General features: G+C 36.2%; 5 protein-coding genes and 1 pseudogene across 7 annotated transcripts; 4 read left to right on the top strand and 2 right to left on the bottom strand.

Annotated features, from left to right (window-relative positions):
* Window positions 1–583: 583 nt before the first annotated feature.
* Window positions 584–3,585, top strand: LOC18994122 (transcription initiation factor IIA large subunit). Of its 2 annotated transcripts, XM_006417736.2 has the most exons (12): window positions 584–719; window positions 794–984; window positions 1,197–1,361; window positions 1,458–1,610; window positions 1,719–1,764; window positions 1,860–1,918; window positions 2,098–2,208; window positions 2,588–2,731; window positions 2,823–2,883; window positions 2,971–3,125; window positions 3,224–3,307; window positions 3,386–3,585. In XM_006417736.2, exons 2-12 carry the CDS (start codon window positions 859–861, stop codon window positions 3,407–3,409), a joined length of 1,128 nt encoding a protein of 375 aa, XP_006417799.1. In that variant the 5' UTR covers window positions 584–719; window positions 794–858; the 3' UTR covers window positions 3,410–3,585. The 2 variants fall into 2 exon arrangements, with proteins under 2 accessions (XP_006417799.1, XP_024008213.1); XM_024152445.1 differs by having other exon boundaries at window positions 596–984.
* Window positions 3,586–3,764: 179 nt separating this feature from the next.
* Window positions 3,765–4,368, top strand: LOC18994123 (annotated as a pseudogene).
* A 101-nt stretch (window positions 4,369–4,469) lies between these two features.
* LOC18994124 (transcription initiation factor IIA large subunit) lies at window positions 4,470–7,744 on the bottom strand. 2 transcript variants are annotated; one of them, XM_006417738.2, is made up of 12 exons: window positions 7,644–7,744; window positions 7,366–7,556; window positions 6,991–7,155; window positions 6,742–6,894; window positions 6,588–6,633; window positions 6,432–6,490; window positions 6,135–6,245; window positions 5,594–5,737; window positions 5,238–5,298; window positions 5,001–5,155; window positions 4,825–4,908; window positions 4,470–4,746 (listed from the first exon to the last, which is right to left on the bottom strand). In XM_006417738.2, exons 2-12 carry the CDS (start codon window positions 7,489–7,491, stop codon window positions 4,723–4,725), a joined length of 1,128 nt encoding a protein of 375 aa, XP_006417801.1. In that variant the 5' UTR covers window positions 7,492–7,556; window positions 7,644–7,744; the 3' UTR covers window positions 4,470–4,722. The 2 variants fall into 2 exon arrangements, with proteins under 2 accessions (XP_006417801.1, XP_024008212.1); XM_024152444.1 differs by lacking the exon at window positions 4,470–4,746 and having other exon boundaries at window positions 4,783–4,908.
* An 803-nt stretch (window positions 7,745–8,547) lies between these two features.
* Window positions 8,548–9,510, bottom strand: LOC18994125 (probable inactive L-type lectin-domain containing receptor kinase III.1). Its single transcript, XM_006417739.2, has one exon. The coding sequence runs from the start codon at window positions 9,508–9,510 to the stop codon at window positions 8,548–8,550; it is 963 nt and encodes a 320-aa protein (XP_006417802.2).
* Window positions 9,511–10,604: 1,094 nt separating this feature from the next.
* Window positions 10,605–14,962, top strand: LOC18994126 (tropinone reductase homolog At1g07450). Its single transcript, XM_024152447.1, is given in 5 exon segments — window positions 10,605–10,672; window positions 10,843–11,050; window positions 14,230–14,443; window positions 14,558–14,664; window positions 14,777–14,962. Coding segments are annotated over 5 exon segments (783 nt in total).
* A 406-nt stretch (window positions 14,963–15,368) lies between these two features.
* Window positions 15,369–16,811, top strand: LOC18994127 (tropinone reductase homolog At1g07440). Its single transcript, XM_006417741.2, has 5 exons — window positions 15,369–15,561; window positions 15,663–15,870; window positions 15,940–16,156; window positions 16,245–16,351; window positions 16,433–16,811. The coding sequence occupies exons 1-5, from the start codon at window positions 15,407–15,409 to the stop codon at window positions 16,619–16,621; spliced, it is 876 nt and encodes a 291-aa protein (XP_006417804.1). The 5' UTR covers window positions 15,369–15,406; the 3' UTR covers window positions 16,622–16,811.
* Window positions 16,812–17,246: the final 435 nt, after the last annotated feature.

The following is a 17,246-nucleotide window of genomic DNA, read 5'->3' on the forward strand; positions in this document are numbered from 1 at the left end:
CCACAGTTAGCGCTAGAGCGCTTTCATTTGACAATCCAAAGATCGTGTCAAAATTTGTATAAGCACAAATTCTCAGATATGAATAAGAACAACTTAATTCACTTATAACGTTAAGGTTGTTTATCATAACTTTAAATTGTATCGGATCATAATAAGTAATCCACGTCTTAATGAACACTTCATAATTTTTAATTTTTCCAGTAGACATGTCTGCTATGCATATTGAGTTATATAACTAATAACAAAGCCACGAATATCATTAGTAAATTTCGGAAAACATTAATTTTATTGATTCTTTCATAATCCTAGTGTTAAGATATATGGGCTCGCGGCTTGTAGTGGTCTACTTTAAACTCGACTGATAAAAAAAAATTTAAGTATAAAAGTGGTAATAATCCTTTAAATAATTAGAGGAAATTATACCCAACAAGTTTAGAAGAAGATTTTTATATATTTAAAAAAAAAGATAAAATAAACATTTGGTTCAAGGTTTGGTTCGATTTTAAGAAAAACCAGACACGTAGACTATGGTTTGGTTGATTTCGCGAAGAAATTAAAAAGGAAAAAAGGGATGATCTGATCCAAACCTATTTATATTCTTTCGCTGCTGTTCTGTCTTGACCGCTCCTCTCGATCTCTGATTTCTGATTCCTCTGATCTCTCTTCGTTTCGCGCTGATCATTGCCAGGCTCCGTCTTACTGCCTCTGCCAAACCCGAGGTGAGCTTAACGGGTTTGGATTGGGTGTTTCTTTGGGGTAAAGTGTCCTGAATTGATGCTTCTCATACAATCAGATTCACGGAGGACGAATTTCGTTATTCGCCGGAATCAAGCTTAGGAGATTTTAGGGGCTGAGAAGATGGCTACAACGACGACAACGAGCGCTGTGTATATCCATGTCATCGAGGACGTCGTCAACAAAGTCCGTGAGGAGTTCATTAACAACGGAGGTCCCGGCGAGAGTGTTCTCAACGAGCTCCAAGGAGTAAGCTTTCATTAAATGTCTTCTTTCGTTTGGAAAAAGATTGAAATTTTGACATTTGTAGTGGAATCGGAGTCGTGGGTTTCTTGGATTTGTTCCGCTGTAGCTTAGGGTTTCTGGGAGCTCACCTCTTTTAGTTGGCTTAAATCCATGATCTCTTGAGCTTGATTAGACGGATGCTGCTGTGTGTTTTTTTTTAAATGTTTTCCGAGTAGATTTGGGAGATGAAGATGATGCAAGCTGGAGTCTTGTCTGGACCGATAGAGAGGTCATCGGCTCAGAAGCCAACACCTGGAGGTCCATTGACTCATGATCTGAATGTTCCTTATGAAGGCACTGAGGAGTATGAGACTCCCACTGCTGAAATGCTCTTCCCTCCGGTAAGTATACTTATACAGTACTAGTCTTGAATCTGTGATTTAGAAATCAAACACACAATTCTCTTAAGCATGTTTTTTTTTTTACGTGTTGAGCAGACACCATTGCAGACCCCCCTTCCGACGCCGCTTCCGGGTACTGCTGATAACTCCTCCATGTATAACATCCCTACTGGCTCAAGTGATTATCCAACTCCTGGAACTGAGAACGGAAGCAACCCTGATGCTAAAGGAAGACCCAGTCCTTATATGGTGAGATATACTTATTGTAAATGCTGTGCAGCTGTGTACTACAGCTCCTTCTCGTATTGTTTTTTACTTTCTTGTTTACATAAACTGAGAATATGCTCTTTATCGCAGCAACCACCTTCTCCATGGACAAATCCAAGGCTTGATGTCAACGTTGGTAAGTACTAGTTTTTCGCGGTACTTAATGTCTCAGTGAAAAGAAACTTGTCTCAGTTTGTTTTTTGGACTTGAAAATGTTTGACCTGCTGCTAGCTTATGTGGATGGCCGTGATGAGCCTGAGCGAGGAAACTCTAATCAGCAGTTTACGCAGGTACTTGTACTTAACATCTAAATCAAGAATCGTGAGTTTGGCTTTTTGATTTAGGTTCAAATCTTTTTTTTTGCGACACTTACATGATCGATTTGATTATCGCTCTTCTCAAGCAAATCATCTTTGTAAAGATCATTTAAGACTGTGGAACTTATTATCCTACATTCGAATACGTCCAGGACTTATTTGTGCCATCCAATGGGAAACGAAAGCGCGATGATTCTTCTGCACAATATCAAAATGGTGGGTCTATACCACAACAGGATGGTGCAAGCGATGCTATGCCTAAGGTGTGTGTGTGTCGAATTGCACAGTTGCATTTGCATTTGGAATATAGCTCACATGAGGAAAAAAAAAACTTTTGCTCCCTTCATCACTTATTGACTTAATTTTGATTTTCGCTTCACGAGTTATGGATGCCAACCAAAAGCAAATACATGATAACAAAACTAGACGCTGGTTGAGTTGTTCAAAAAAATAAAAACGCCTCTCTAAATCCTTAGTAATATATAAATGAGCACTGTTCTCTATGTATAGATATCTCTCTTCTCTCTCTTACTCTGCCTCTTAAAATGTTCGTAAAACCTTATATTTGCTTATGAGAATGTTACACTTTAATTATTTATTGAGATATCAGTGATTTATCTGATTTTAGCACAATTTTTGCAGGCAAACCTTGAGGGTGATGCATTCTGCATTACCTTTGTTGGCAACAGAAAGGTCCTACGAGATTTCATCTGCTCATCATCGAAGATTCCTCAAGTTGACGGGCCAATGCCTGACCCTTATGATGAAATGTTGTCGACGCCAAATGTAAGAAGGCTTCTCATGTGCCATCAAACATGGTTTATATAAATTTTTACTTTTGCTTAGAATTCAATGAATTTCATTTACTGCGCTGCAGATATACAGCTATCAAGGACCCAGTGAAGACTTTAACGAGGGCAGAACTCCTGCTCCAAACGGTAAGAGAAGTCAAACAAAATTTGTTGGAGAGTGTTTTATAGAGAGCAGGAAAATGAAAATCTTGTGGTAAAATCCCTCTTTGTTAGAGATCCAAGCGAGCACTCCTGTTGCTGCTCAAAACGATATCATTGAAGATGATGAAGAGCTGTTGAACGAAGATGATGACGATGACGAGTTGGATGACCTAGAGAGTGGTGAGGATATGAACACACAACATCTGGTTCTGGCTCAATTTGAAAAGGTAGTAATGGCTCTCCCTATTGTCACATGTTTCCGGATATGTGTTTCTCTGCACGTAACTCTAATCTCACAGAAAGGCTTGTTTGGTGTTGTAATTAGGTGACTCGCACAAAGAGCAGGTGGAAGTGCAATCTGAAAGACGGGATCATGCATATAAACGATAAGGACATTCTCTTCAACAAAGTAATATGTGCCTTCCATTTAAGCTTGGAGCTATACTGGGAACAACTATACCAACACTAACTTTGTCTACTTTTTCAGGCAACAGGCGAGTTTGACTTCTGATCATGACCATAACGATGCTTCTAGAGAAGTCCCAGGGCTTCACTGCCCAATGTCTTTCTTTTACCTTGTGATTTCTGAGAGAGAGAGAGAGAGACATGATTATTAATGGGAAACCGAATCGAAACAGAATCTAAATCAAAAATTAAACTGAATCAAACCAAAAACTTGAATTATAATACCCAACTATGGTTAGTTTTATTTGGTTTACGCATTAGTAGAATCAACACTAAGGGAGCTGGCCTTGTTTGGGCCTTTTACCGTAAGATGCCCAAAGGCACAAGTAACAGAAGACAACAGAGTAACGTAGAACCAAAAGAACAAAAAAAAGGAGGCTAACTTTTTTGTTTAGGTAAAGATCGTTTCAAAATTAACAGCCTTTTCAATTTTCCTTCACATGTTCCACCATAACCGATCCCTCCTTTTGCGCCTTCATCAACAACACACACACACGAAACCTCTCCCTTTTATTCTCTTCTTCACATCACTTTCCATCCTCTCTTTCTCTCTCTTTTTGCATTTATACTCGTTGGCTCAATCTTGAGTCTGAAACGTGATGGAGAACACTGTGAGCATGTTTGAGAAGAGCGAGTCCCCAAGATCACCGACTAGGCTATAGAGGCAAGCGCCCAAGGCTCTGCGTCTTGACCGTGTTCCTGAGAATCCCTTTTTGCAGCAGTCTTGTGATGCGGTTGCAGCCGCAGCTATTCCTCTGCTTTCACCTCTCTTTCTGTCACCAGATCAGCACTCTACAGTCTCTAGAGAAGGGGACGATTTCAGGTTTCCGGTGAGTTTTACTGAGAAGAATGGAACTCAACGGTCAGCGGACAACAAGGAAGGCTGGCAATATTCGGATAAGGCCGACCATAGCAACCAGTTGGCTCTTTCGAATATATTTCAGACCAAGTTCGTGCTTGTAGATCATTCACAGTGAGGGTCTTAGCATTTAGGAATGTCTTTGAAGTTTCAGAATCCAAATGTTTTTCGATAGTCTTATCAAGACATTTCTCATGAGGCTGTAATAAGAGATAGCTATATATATATATATATATATATTGTAAACAAGTGACCCCACCTTTTAGGAGGTTCATTTTCCATTGTGAGAAACACGATAGGAATTTATGAAACAAGTCAAAAGTTCATGCGCCCTTCTTTGGCCGGAAAATCTATTCTTTTTGTACAACAAACCAACCAGAGTACACTACCCCATAAATAAGCATGCCTCTCCCTCATATGTTGGTCTAAAATCACAAAAACAAGAAGACATTCGACACTGAAGGAATGTGTCTTCTCTACAAGCATTGCTATTGTCATGATCAAAAGTCGAACTCGCCTGCTGCCTGAAAAAGTGCATAGAGCGTGTGTTAGTAGTATCGTTACCAGAATAGCTCAATGATTAAATGGGAGGCAAAAATTACTTTGTTGAAGAGAATGTCTTTATCGTTTATATGCATGATCCCGTCTTTCAGATTGCACTTCCACCTGCTCTTTGTGCGAGTCACCTAATTACAACACCAAACAAGCCTTTCTGTGAGATTAGAGTTACGTGCAGATAAACACATCCGGAAACATGTGACAACAGGAGAACCATTACCTTGTCAAATTGAGCCAGAACCAGATGCTGTGTGTTCATATCCTCACCACTCTCTAGGTCATCCAACTCGTCATCGTCATCATCTTCGTTCAACAATTCTTCATCATCTTCAATGATATCGTTTTGTGCAGCAACGGGAGTGCTCGCTTGGATCTCTAACAGAGACGGATTTTAGCAGAAGATATCATTTACTTGCTCTGAAAAAAAAACTAAAACATTTATTTTGGCTTCTCTTACCGTTTGGAGCAGGAGTTCTGCCATCATTAAAGTCTTCACTGGGTCCTTGATAGCTGTATATCTGCAACGCAGTAAATGAATTTTCATGGAATTCTACGCAAAAGTAACTGGGTGGCCGCGTAATAGATAGTATCTCTAGACAATTATTGCACATGTTTGACGACAAATCCAAAGTCACATGAAGTTTCTGCTTCCTTTCTTCCCTGTGTAATCTAAGAAGTCAAATGTGTTCATACATAGTTCTATGGGTAGTGAGAAGGGACCTAGCTGTACCAAGGTATAAGAAATTCCAGTAACTTATATGTATACATCTCAAGAAATTCTGACTACTCAGTGAGAAGCTGGAGCATTCTTACATTTGGCGTCGACAAGATCTCATCATAGGGGTCAGGCATTGGACCATCAACTTGAGGAATTTTTGAAGAGGAACAGATGAAATCCCGTGGGAATTTTCTATTGCCAACTAAGGTAATGCAGAGTGTATCACCCTCAATGTTTGCCTGCAAAATTGTGCTAAAATCAGATGAATCACTGAGATTTCATTAAATACATCATTCTTTGTAAGAAAAAAAAACAGGTGTTACGAGTACTTTTATCATTATTAAGCAGGAGAGAGAGAGACAGAGAGGGAGAGGTGTTAATACATTGAGAATAGTGCTCCAAATCATATTCTAAAGACTTCTAGATGCGTTTGTATTTTTCTGCACCTTAACCAGTTTAGCTATCATCCGTTTGTAATTCATTTTGGTTGGCATCTACAAAATCGTGAAGTGGAAACCAAAGAGAAGTCTTCTCCCTTACTAGCTTTTTTATCCGATAGAAATGAAGAAGCCAAGGGATATTATATTTTTACTATGTGAGCTATTCCCGAAACAAAATGTAGTTCCACACACACACCTTAGGCATAGCATCGCTTGCACCATCCTGTTGTGGTATAGACCCACCATTTTGATATTGTGCAGAAGAATCATCGCGCTTTCGTTTCCCATTAGATGGCACAAATAAGTCCTGGACGTATTCAAATGTAGGATAATAAGTTCCATAGTTCAGGTATATGTGACTTAAATGATCTTTACAACGATGATGTGCTTGAGAAGAGCAATAATCAAATCATGTAAGTGTCGCAAAAAAGATTTGAACCTAAACCAAAAAGCCAAGCTCCCGATTCTTGATTTAGATGTTAAGTACAAGTACCTGCGTAAACTGCTGATTAGAGTTTCCTCGCTCAGGCTCATCACGGCCATCCACATAAGCTAGCAGCAGGTCAGACATTTTCAAGTCCAAAAAACAAACTGAGACATATTTCTTTAAGTACTGATACATTAAGTACTGCGAAAAACTATTACTTACCAACATTAACATCAAGCCTTGGATTTGTCCATGGAGAAGGTGGTTGCTACGATAAAGAGCATATTCTCAGTTTATGTAAACAAGAGAGTAAAAAACAATACGAGAAGGAGTTGTAGTACACAGCTTCACAGCATTTTCAATAAGTATATCTCACCATATAAGGACTGGGTCTTCCTTTAGCATCAGGGTTGCTTCCGTTCTCAGTTCCAGGAGTTGGATAATCACTTGAGCCAGTAGGGATGTTATACATGGAGGAGTTATCAGCAGTACCCGGAAGCGGCGTCGGAAGGGGGGTCTGCAATGGTGTCTGCTCAACACGTAAAAAAAAAAACATGCTTAAGAGAATTGTGTGTTTGATTTCTAAATCACAGATTCAAGACTAGTACTGTATAAGTATACTTACCGGAGGGAAGAGCATTTCAGCAGTGGGAGTCTCATACTCCTCAGTGCCTTCATAAGGAACATTCAGATCATGAGTCAATGGACCTCCAGGTGTTGGCTTCTGAGCCGATGACCTCTCTATCGGTCCAGACAAGACTCCAGCTTGCATCATCTTCATCTCCCAAATCTACTCGGAAAACATTTAAAAAAAACACACAGCAGCATCCGTCTAATCAAGCTCAAGAGATCATGGATTTAAGCCAACTAAAAGAGGTGAGCTCCCAGAAACCCTAAGCTACAGCGGAACAAATCCAAGAAACCCACGACTCCGATTCCACTACAAATGTCAAAATTTCAATCTTTTTCCAAACGAAAGAAGACATTTAATGAAGCTTACTCCTTGGAGCTCGTTGAGAACACTCTCGCCGGGACCTCCGTTGTTAATGAACTCCTCACGGACTTTGTTGACGACGTCCTCGATGACATGGATATACACAGCGCTTGTTGTCGTCGTTGTAGCCATCTTCTCAGCCCCTAAAATCTCCTAATCTTGATTCCGGCGAAAAACGAGATTCGTCCTCCGTGAATCTGATTGTATGAGAAACGTCAATTTTGGGCAATTTAGCTCCCAAAAATGCCAAATAAAAAACCCCAATCCAAACCCGTTAAGCTCACCTCGGGGTTAACGGAGGCAGTAGGACGGAGCCGGGCAGGTATCGGCGACGAAGCGAAGACAGAGCAGAGGAATCAGAGATCAGAGATCGGGAGGAGCGGTCTGGACAGAAAAGCAGCGAAGAATATAAATAGGTTTGGATCAGATCGTGTCGCACAGGGGACACGTGCCATCATCTGCGCCACCGACATCTATTTTCTTCATAGATTTTGTTTTTTTTCAGATATTTACTTTTTTTTCCCAAATATCCGACAATGGATCCCAAATCCGTTGGATCAAAAGAGCAAACTATACACATAAGTACATAACACATATCTATCTGAATGTGGAAAATTCTTTTATGATATTGAGTATCTGGATCCCGTCCGAATCCATAAAAAAAATACATAAAAAAAACAGATAAACGAAAATATTTTAGTGTAAACATTTGTGTTTAGAACGTAAGTATTTATAGGTTTGGGACCTCGTTAAATCCGCCTTCGTTCCATCAAAGTCTTGTCCACACGTTACAGAAATTCTTAGATGGAACGATGCATCAAAACTTGAGGTTAGACTTGTTGATTTTTGATTTTTGTATTTTCCGTGAGGCTCAAATTCTTTGCTAATCAAAAAATATCTGCTTCATGGATGCCACGTGTTTCAACTGGCAAGAAACTTGGCATGTGAATGGGCAAGTGATGGCATAAGGTCTGGTCTTTTGGCAATCGAAAAAACTTGTGTATCAAAAGACCAATCAATGTAATAGCCAAAGGGAATATATTTAAACCAAACATTTGCCAAAAATGAAACTAAGCAAATTCATTCAACTTTACTATAACGATTTCCATTTATTGATCTCCAATAAAATCAGGAAAATAATCCATTTATCATAGCTAGGACCAAAGCGTTCGCTGCTTCTTGGTGCAATCAAATCATAAACACCATGATTGCAAGTGTAATTATCATCAGTTTGGTGCATTTAGGCTTTGCGGTTGCTGAATCCTCTGGAGGATTGGAAATGGGATCATAGTCATCAAAATCTGATGGAGACGAGGTCGAAAGTGAAGGAAGCAAACTGATATCAAAGTCTTTTGATTTCCCTTCTCTGTTAAAGCTCCATCCAATAACATATTGATTACTCGTGATGTTTCCTGTGGATGCCGAAAACCCGATATACATCTTCTTCTCCACGAAAATCTCAGAGAGATTCATATTTCTTGACAAAAGAGGAATCTTAGGCTTAGAAGTTTCAAGAGGAGCCAATGTAACATTGAGAAGCATTTCCCTTCCATTGTATTCGATCCATGCTCGAATCGGGTCTTTTTGCGACAGCTTCAAGCTTATGTTCTTGCTTTGCCGGTTGGAGAAAAACGCAGCCGGTGCAGATTCAACGGAGACCAGACCGTTCACGTCGATCCCCACGTGGTTACCGTCGATGTCCAAAAACTCGTTTGACTTCACCGTGTCGAATTCGACAGCAAGAATTCGGTTTGTTGAGTTTCCGTTGTTTGATGTGTTGAAGAGACCGAGAAACTGGCTCGGCATGGCTCGTGTGAAGTCCATGGACGGAGAGATCATAAAGGTTAGGCCGTGACCTGGTGCGTCTATTGAGAATACGAAACTTGTGGAGAAAGATAGCGAGTTTGATGAGTTAGGGCTTTTGAAGGGTATGGGGAAGCCATGGAAGGCTTGGCCCATTTGCCTCCTTGAGCTGTTTGTTAGCTCCAAGATGCCACTTGGGAGGATTTTGGAGGATCCGTACTTTAGTATATTGGCTTCGAAAAATCCGTGGTGAAGAAATTCGGTTTCTTGTTGTTGACTTAACACACAAGAGACGAGGCATAATTGGGTGATTATGGAGAGAGCTATTGATTTGAAAGTAATTGCCATTGATGGGAAGTTACAGGGAAGAAATGAAAGTCTTAACTCTTTATTTTGTGTGTGTGAAGTTTCTTGTTGGAGGAGTTGTTCTCTCGTATATAGGCTACGTGGAAAAATTACTCGTCCATTTATTAAACAATTTTAAGACTTAAAATTAATATTCCTTTATATTTATTTACAGAGAACCAATCATTTGCAAGTTCAAAACTTGACTTTTTTATCAGCTAAAATTTGTTTGTTGACTAAAAATATCAGCAATTTTGTTTCCAGCATGTATAAGGCTTGTTGCTCTAAGTAAAGTATGGATGTCTAATATGTTTTTTTGACAAAAATGTCTAATATATTTGGACAAAAGAAATTCAATTCAAAAATAGTTTAGCCGATCGTGATAAGTCGTAAGGCCTAATTTTTGTGGAGATGGATGTGTTAGCTTCCCAAACTAGGCTTAGTATACCAATAAAATAGATCCAGACAACGTTTTTGGGGAAATATACGTGCAACTAAGAATCTATACTATACGTATCCTATTAAATTAAAGCAAAAAAAAAAAAAATTGGTCTCAGTATGTCATCACTTCAACTAATTAACAAATAACAATTGTGTAGAATAATTCTACAACCGGCTGATTAAGTATTATTGAGATCTCAAAACTCATTAAAATGCAAATGACGAGGATCGGATGGGGCCGAGTTCGTGCACCCAACAATCCAACCCAAATTAATCACAGAAGCTGTTGGAAAGTACGATCATTGGTTAAGAAAAAAATGCCGTTTATAGTTATTTGTTAACCATTAAAAATACCTCACTTTACTTGATAAAAGTGAAAATAATAAGATTTTTTTTTTTACTAAAAAATAAAATAAAAGAGTACATGCAGGACATCTTACATTCATCAATTGTGAATCACGTGTTCATGGCATCATGCCACAGCCAAAATGAGAGGTCCATAGACACATGTGTTTGTGGTCCAGTCTCTTTCTCTTACGTTACAGATTTTTCCTAACAATTGTACCATCGTATGTTTCTTATATCGGACACATCGCAAACCATTAGTCTTATACTCTTATATCTTTGGCTATAGTGACTTAGTGTAACACACAACAATGGATATTAACAGGTGGAGTCTTCAAGGTATGACTGCTCTTGTAACCGGTGGAACAAAGGGAATTGGGTTCGTCTTCCTAGATCTTCTCAAATGCTCTCAAAATGCTCTGTTTTCTAGCTTTGTTCCCTGGTTTTTAATTTAATTTTGCAACAATGAAGGAAGTTTGAAACAAGAATCTTGAGCTTGAGACTTAGTTTCACTGTTTCAGGTATGCAATAGTGGAGGAACTTGCCCAGGTATGCAATAGTGGAGGAACTTGCAGGGTTTGGTGCAAGAGTGCACACGTGTGATAGAGACCAAACTCCGCTTGACGAATGCTTAAGTGAATGGCAAACAAAAGGGTTTCAAGTCAGTGGTTCAGTTTGTGATGTTACCTCTCGACCTCAGAGATAGCAATTGATGCAGACTGTTTCTTCTCTGTTCGGTTCCAAACTCAACATCCTTGTAAAATCTTGTTCAATCTTTTTTTAATTTTTAATTTTTATAATTACACGTATATGTATATATATATCTACTAGGTGTTTAGTTCGCGACTTGCGCGGACCGAAAAGTTTCATTGAAACCTAAAATAAAATTTTATGTCATAAATCAAAAATAATTAGATCAAGAATTTGATACATACAAAATTAAAATAAACCTGACCTATGAAAATAATCATTGTCTAACATTAAAAACTTTAAAATCAATACTAATAAGTGCATGAAATCAATAAACACAAATTAAAATAAGATTAATATAAATTATTCATCTTTTTCTCTTTTTATCTTTTAATTTTTTTTCTCTATCATTTTTTTCTTTCTTTCTTTTTTTTTTTTTTTTTTCTTCTTATTTTCTATGTCTTTTTTTTTTTACTTTTTATTCTGCTGGTTTTTCTTTTTCACGTCTTCTTCTTCTTCTCCACATCTTTTCCTTTTTCCTCTCATACATCTTTTGATTTTCTTCTCTTCCAGGTTTTATTCCCTTTCTTCATCTTCTTCAATGTTTTATTATTCTATTTCTTCTTCTTTTTTTCTTTTCCTTTTTCATTGTCATCGTCTTCTTCGTTATCACCGACTTCCTATTCTTCTGGTGTTTTTTGGCTTTTACCTCATCTTCATATTATTCTACTTTCTCCAATTCTCCATCTTTTAAGGTTTTCATCCAATTTTTTCTCTTCCCTATCTTCTTCTTCTACTTTGTCTTCCATTTTATTTTTTTTTTCTCCTTCAACAGATTCTTATTCCTCTTCTTCCAATTATTCTTCATCTATCCAAATTCTTCATCATATTTTAAAGATCTTTGTCTTATCTGTCTTTTTACTCCTCTCATGATTTATATTTTCCTTTTTTTTAGTTTTTTTCTTATATTTTTGAGTTCTTTTTTATCGTTATTTGTTTTCAAATTGTTATTCTTTATTGTCTTCATTTTTTTTACTTCTTATTCATCTGAGTTGTCTTCGTTTTTTCATCATATTTACCTTTTTCAACTTTGTCTTCTTCATCTTCTAGTTTTCTTCCATTTTATTATTTTTTTTTTTTCACTTCCTCTACTATCTACTGGTTTTCTTTTATGACTTCTTCTTTTGATTATCTTTTTTCTTCTCCAGTTGGTCATTTAATTTTGTTTGTTCATCGTCATCGACCTATCCGACTATTTTTTTATGTTACTTGTTCACTGTATTATTTTTTGTTCATATTATCATTGTTTTCTTATTCTTCTCCTTTTTCTTTATGTTTTAGCTTTTCTATTCTTTGTTTTTCCTTCTTATCTTTCATTGTTTTTTGACTATTTCTTCTTATGTGTTTTATTCATCTTCTTTGACTTCTTGATTTTTTTTCATTCGGTTTTTTCTGTTGATTTTTTTTGTTTTATTTGTCTACCCCTTCTTCTTTATTTTATTTTATTGTCTTTGGATTCTCTAAATTCTTATTCTTCAGCATTTTCTATTATTCTTCTTTTGGTTTTATTAACCGTTTTTATCTTCTGCTTTTTACTTCTTATTGATCATTTTTGTCCTATCCAAACATTTTTCTTTCTAATTTTTGTTTGTCTTTTTCAGATCTTTACTTTCTTCTTTTTTATTTTCTTTTTCATCATCGGATTTTCATCTTCTTATACTTTATTTTCTTCATCTACCATTTTTGTTCTTCTTTTTCTTTCAGTTTTCTTCTTCAACTATTAGTTCTTCATCTCCTTATCATTTATCTTCTTCACTATTTTGTGTTACCCGTTACCCATCTTGATCTTATCGTTCATGGTCTAGGACTTTTTGTTCATTTTTTCCTCATTTTTTAACGTTTTCGTCAACTCTATGTTCTTCTATATGTTTCAATTTATTTTTTTTTCTCTTCTTTTTCTACATCGTTTTTCCCTTTTTTCCTTTTTCTGTTTTCTTTTTCGATTTTTTCCTCTGCGCCCTGCTAGTGTATTTGGCCTCTCTTACATTATTCCAAAAATAAACAGAATTCAGAAAGCCATACTTAAAACAAACAAAAAGAACAAAAGACTTAAAACCTGTTCATTAGACAATGAAGATGATTTATGATATGTTGACATGGTTTTAATCACGTTAAGTAAGGAAGAATAACTGACAACACAAAACAACAACATATAATCGATGAACATTACTACTGGTACTGAAAAAGGAAAAAACAATAGAAAAAATCAAAAAATTGATTTATAAAAAATAAAGATGGTAAACAATACAAAGAAAAGCCGACCAATGTAGAAACCAAACCACAATTGAGCTTAAGATACATTTAAAAAAGTAATATATTTATATATAGCTCTCAACTTAAGCTAGGATTTCCCACATCACATGTATATTTTTTTCTATATAATCTTGCTCAACACATAATCCGATTGAAATTATCTTAATATTATCAAAAAACTAAAAGTGGCAGCAAAATTGTTATACAAACTACGAAAATAAATTAATTAATTAAGGATATTTAAAAAAGATTTTATTAACGAATAAATGGGAATTAGTTACCTAGATTGAATGAGAGACCTTATAGCGAAAAATTTACTTCGCATATATTATATAAGATATGATTTTAAATTGTTTTTTTTGATTAAAATCCAATTTTTAAATTTTCATTATTTTCTATTTTAAATATTTTTGATTAAATTTCGATTTTAAATATTTTTAATTAAATTTAAATGTTTTTATTAAATTTCGATTTTTAACAATTTTTTTTATTAATTTACAATTTTTAATATTTTATTTAATTTACGATTTTTAATAATTTTTTAATTAATTACGATTTTTAATAATTTTTTATTAAATTTATTTTAAAAATATAAAGAAGGGTAAAAGGTAATTAGCCACCCTAAGATTGAATGAGAGAGCTTTAACTCAAAATTTTACATCGCTTATAATATATATGATATATATGTTTAGTATGAAATTCTCTTATAAAAAATAAAATAAAAAACTTTAACTTCTTATAGAAACATAGTTGTGTTTAATCTTCTTTACAATCTGCAAAAATAACATATTAAAAAGAGAAGATGTTTTATTTATAAAGATTATGAACTTTTATTGAAAACTATTTTGTACAAATTAATATAGAAACAGAATAGAAAAAAATTGAAACAATCAAGGCCTTCCTTAATCATTGTCAACATTTGCCATTGTGCAGATAAACAACGTTGGCAAGTTCATATTAAAGCCAACTTTAGAAAGTACAGCTGAAGATTTCTCAACTTTGATGGCTACAAATTTGGAATCCGCTTACCATATCTCCCAATTGGCACATCCTTTACTTAAAGCATCGAGAAATGGGAATATCGTATTCATCTCCTCAGTGTCAGGGATTGTCTCTGGCTCCACCTCCATATATGGTGCAACAAAAGGTTCATAGATAACAATTTTGAAACCTCCAAAAAAAAAAGATAACTATTTTGATATGAGTAATGAATGTCTATGGTATAATGTATATACACATGTTTAAGCACCTTTAAATGCAGGAGCCATGAATCAACTGGCAAGAAACTTGGCATGCGAATGGGCAAGTGATGGTATAAGGGCTAATTCTGTAGCTCCTTGGGTCACTGCTACTTCTCTCGTCAAAAAAGTAAACTAAATACTAAAATACCTTTTTGCCTCTTTTCCTAATACAGATTTTGAGCTTTTTACTCCATCTTCTTTTTTTACTTGAAACTTGGACTAAATGTGGACATTTTCAGTATCTTGATGACAAGAAATTTTCGGAGGCTATGTTTTCAAGAACCCCATTAGGCCGTGCGTGTGAGCCGCGTGAGGTTGCGTCGCTGGTTACATTTCTTTGTCTCCCTGCAGCTTCTTATATAACAGGACAAACCATTTGTATTGATGGAGGTTACACTGTTAATGGCGTCTCCTACAAGCCATAGGCACACTTCCAAAACAACAATTATATAATGTATGAACAATAAGTTATGTTTGGCTTTCCTTGCTGAACTTCATTATGTCCGAGTAGAATAAGATCATAGTGCTTATGAAGCAGAAAGGTTATAATCATAGAGTTTGTGTGTGTAAAATCTAAGTCCATGATTACTTCTAGGCATGTATCAATGTGAATGGCCAATTTATAACATAAGAGCTTACTCTGTATCTGTGTCTCTAATATTCTCTGTTCCAAACGTATATTCCACCAAAAGTATGATGTTTGAGACGTTAGTCAAACATTATTAAATTGAGGCATTTCATTTAAATATATGGTTAGATTCCAATTATTTGTTTTCCCTTTTGACTTTTCTGGTTGTAAAGATGTGGGCCTCTGATTCGTTGGTATGGACTATGGAGACATTATCTTTATCTTTTATCTTCAATGACTGATGATCGATCAGCATTTGCTTTGCTCCACTTATTCTCTTCACATCACTCACTTCAATCAGAGATCTTTAGCAGTAATGGCTGGAGCAGAACAAAGCCAAAGATGGAGCCTTCGAGGCAAGACCGCACTTGTAACCGGTGGAACCAAAGGCATAGGGTTCGTATATAAATCCCACTTTCAGCTCCAAATCTTTTCGTATTTCTTGACTGCACTTTAGACTTCTATTTATAAATCTCTGGTTCTTGAACCAAAAATAGGCATGCTGTAGTGGAGGAGCTTGCAGGATTTGGAGCAGTAATACATATTTGTGCCAGAGACGAAACTCAGCTTAATGAGTGTTTAAGCCAATGGCAAAAGAAGGGGTTTCAAGTCACTGGTTCAGTCTGTGACGCATCTTCTAGAACAGAGAGAGAGAAGCTAATGCAGAATGTTTCCTCAGTGTTTGGTGGAAAGCTCGATATTCTCGTAAGTATTAGTTTATATACTCTTTATTGCAAAATCATGCCTTACGCTTATAGGAATCTTGATTATTAGATAAACAATGTGGGAGCGATTCGGTCAAAGCCAACAGTGGATTTTACAGCAGAAGATTTCTCGTTTCATATTTCGACCAACTTGGAATCTGCTTTCCATCTGAGCCAGCTTGCACATCCTCTGCTTAAGGCTTCAGGATGTGGTAACATCGTTTTCATGTCTTCTGTTGCTGGAGTTGTATCGCTTAACGTCAGCTCTATCTACTCTGCAACAAAAGGTAAATATAAATAACTATGAAAACAGTCGAGGCCTTAATTAATGTGTTATTTATGTGTGTGTAAGTATGAGTGTGTGTGTATACATAGGTGCGATGAATCAGCTAGCAAGGAACTTGGCATGCGAGTGGGCAAGTGACGGCATTAGAGCTAATGCTGTGGCTCCTGCAGTCATTGCAACTCCTCTGGCTAATGCTGTGAGACACTATGCTACGATTCCTCCAAGAATCATCTCTCTATATTGCTTCTGACTCTTGGCTTCGATGATGATGTTTCAGGTGTTTGATGATGAGTTCAAGAAGGTGGTGATATCTAGAAAGCCGTTGGGGCGTTTCGGGGAGCCTGAGGAAGTGGCCTCGCTTGTGGCTTTTCTATGTATGCCTGCAGCTTCTTATATAACTGGCCAGACCATTTGTGTCGATGGAGGTCTCTCTGTCAATGGCTTCTCTTATCAACCACAAGGTTAAATTCCAATGTTCAAAACATACAAAAATTTCAACTTTATTTCAAATTCCAATGCTCCTCTGCTTTAGCCTCTGTCTTTCAACTTTATTTCAAATTCAAAAATTCCAATGTTCAAGGCCTTTATTTATGTACAAGTTTAGACTTTGTACGTACACTACGATTGCTTGGAGCCTCTGTCTTTTCGTTAGCGTATTCGATTACACAAGTCACACATGTATATGATTAGACGCAACAAAGGCTAAAGCAGAGGAGATCGGCTTTGTCTATCAGTTCTTGCTACTTGTGTATTTCCTATGAGAACTTAAACATCTAATCAACAATATTAACAAAAAAGAAAAAAATTATAATAGATCGAAGCACAAACTTAGACCCCAAAATTTTGGTAAGGTTAGGTTCTAATTTACTTCAGAGTATGATTAGTGATTTTAGCAAATGTATTACTACTTTTTTTGAAACGCATATCTAAAACTCGACCTGTGACCGTGCAATATTTTACTTGTGTTTTTAGCTCAAGCTTTGATTTCAAATACTCAAAATTAGTATATGTGAAAATTTCATTAAAACTCACTAATTATTGATCAGTCTCCTAGAATATATGTATTGTACTTATATTTTGTTAGTCCAAAA

Source organism: Eutrema salsugineum, unplaced genomic scaffold (assembly GCF_000478725.1).
Source record: "Eutrema salsugineum unplaced genomic scaffold, Eutsalg1_0 scaffold_5, whole genome shotgun sequence".
NCBI lineage: Eukaryota > Viridiplantae > Streptophyta > Magnoliopsida > Brassicales > Brassicaceae > Eutrema > Eutrema salsugineum.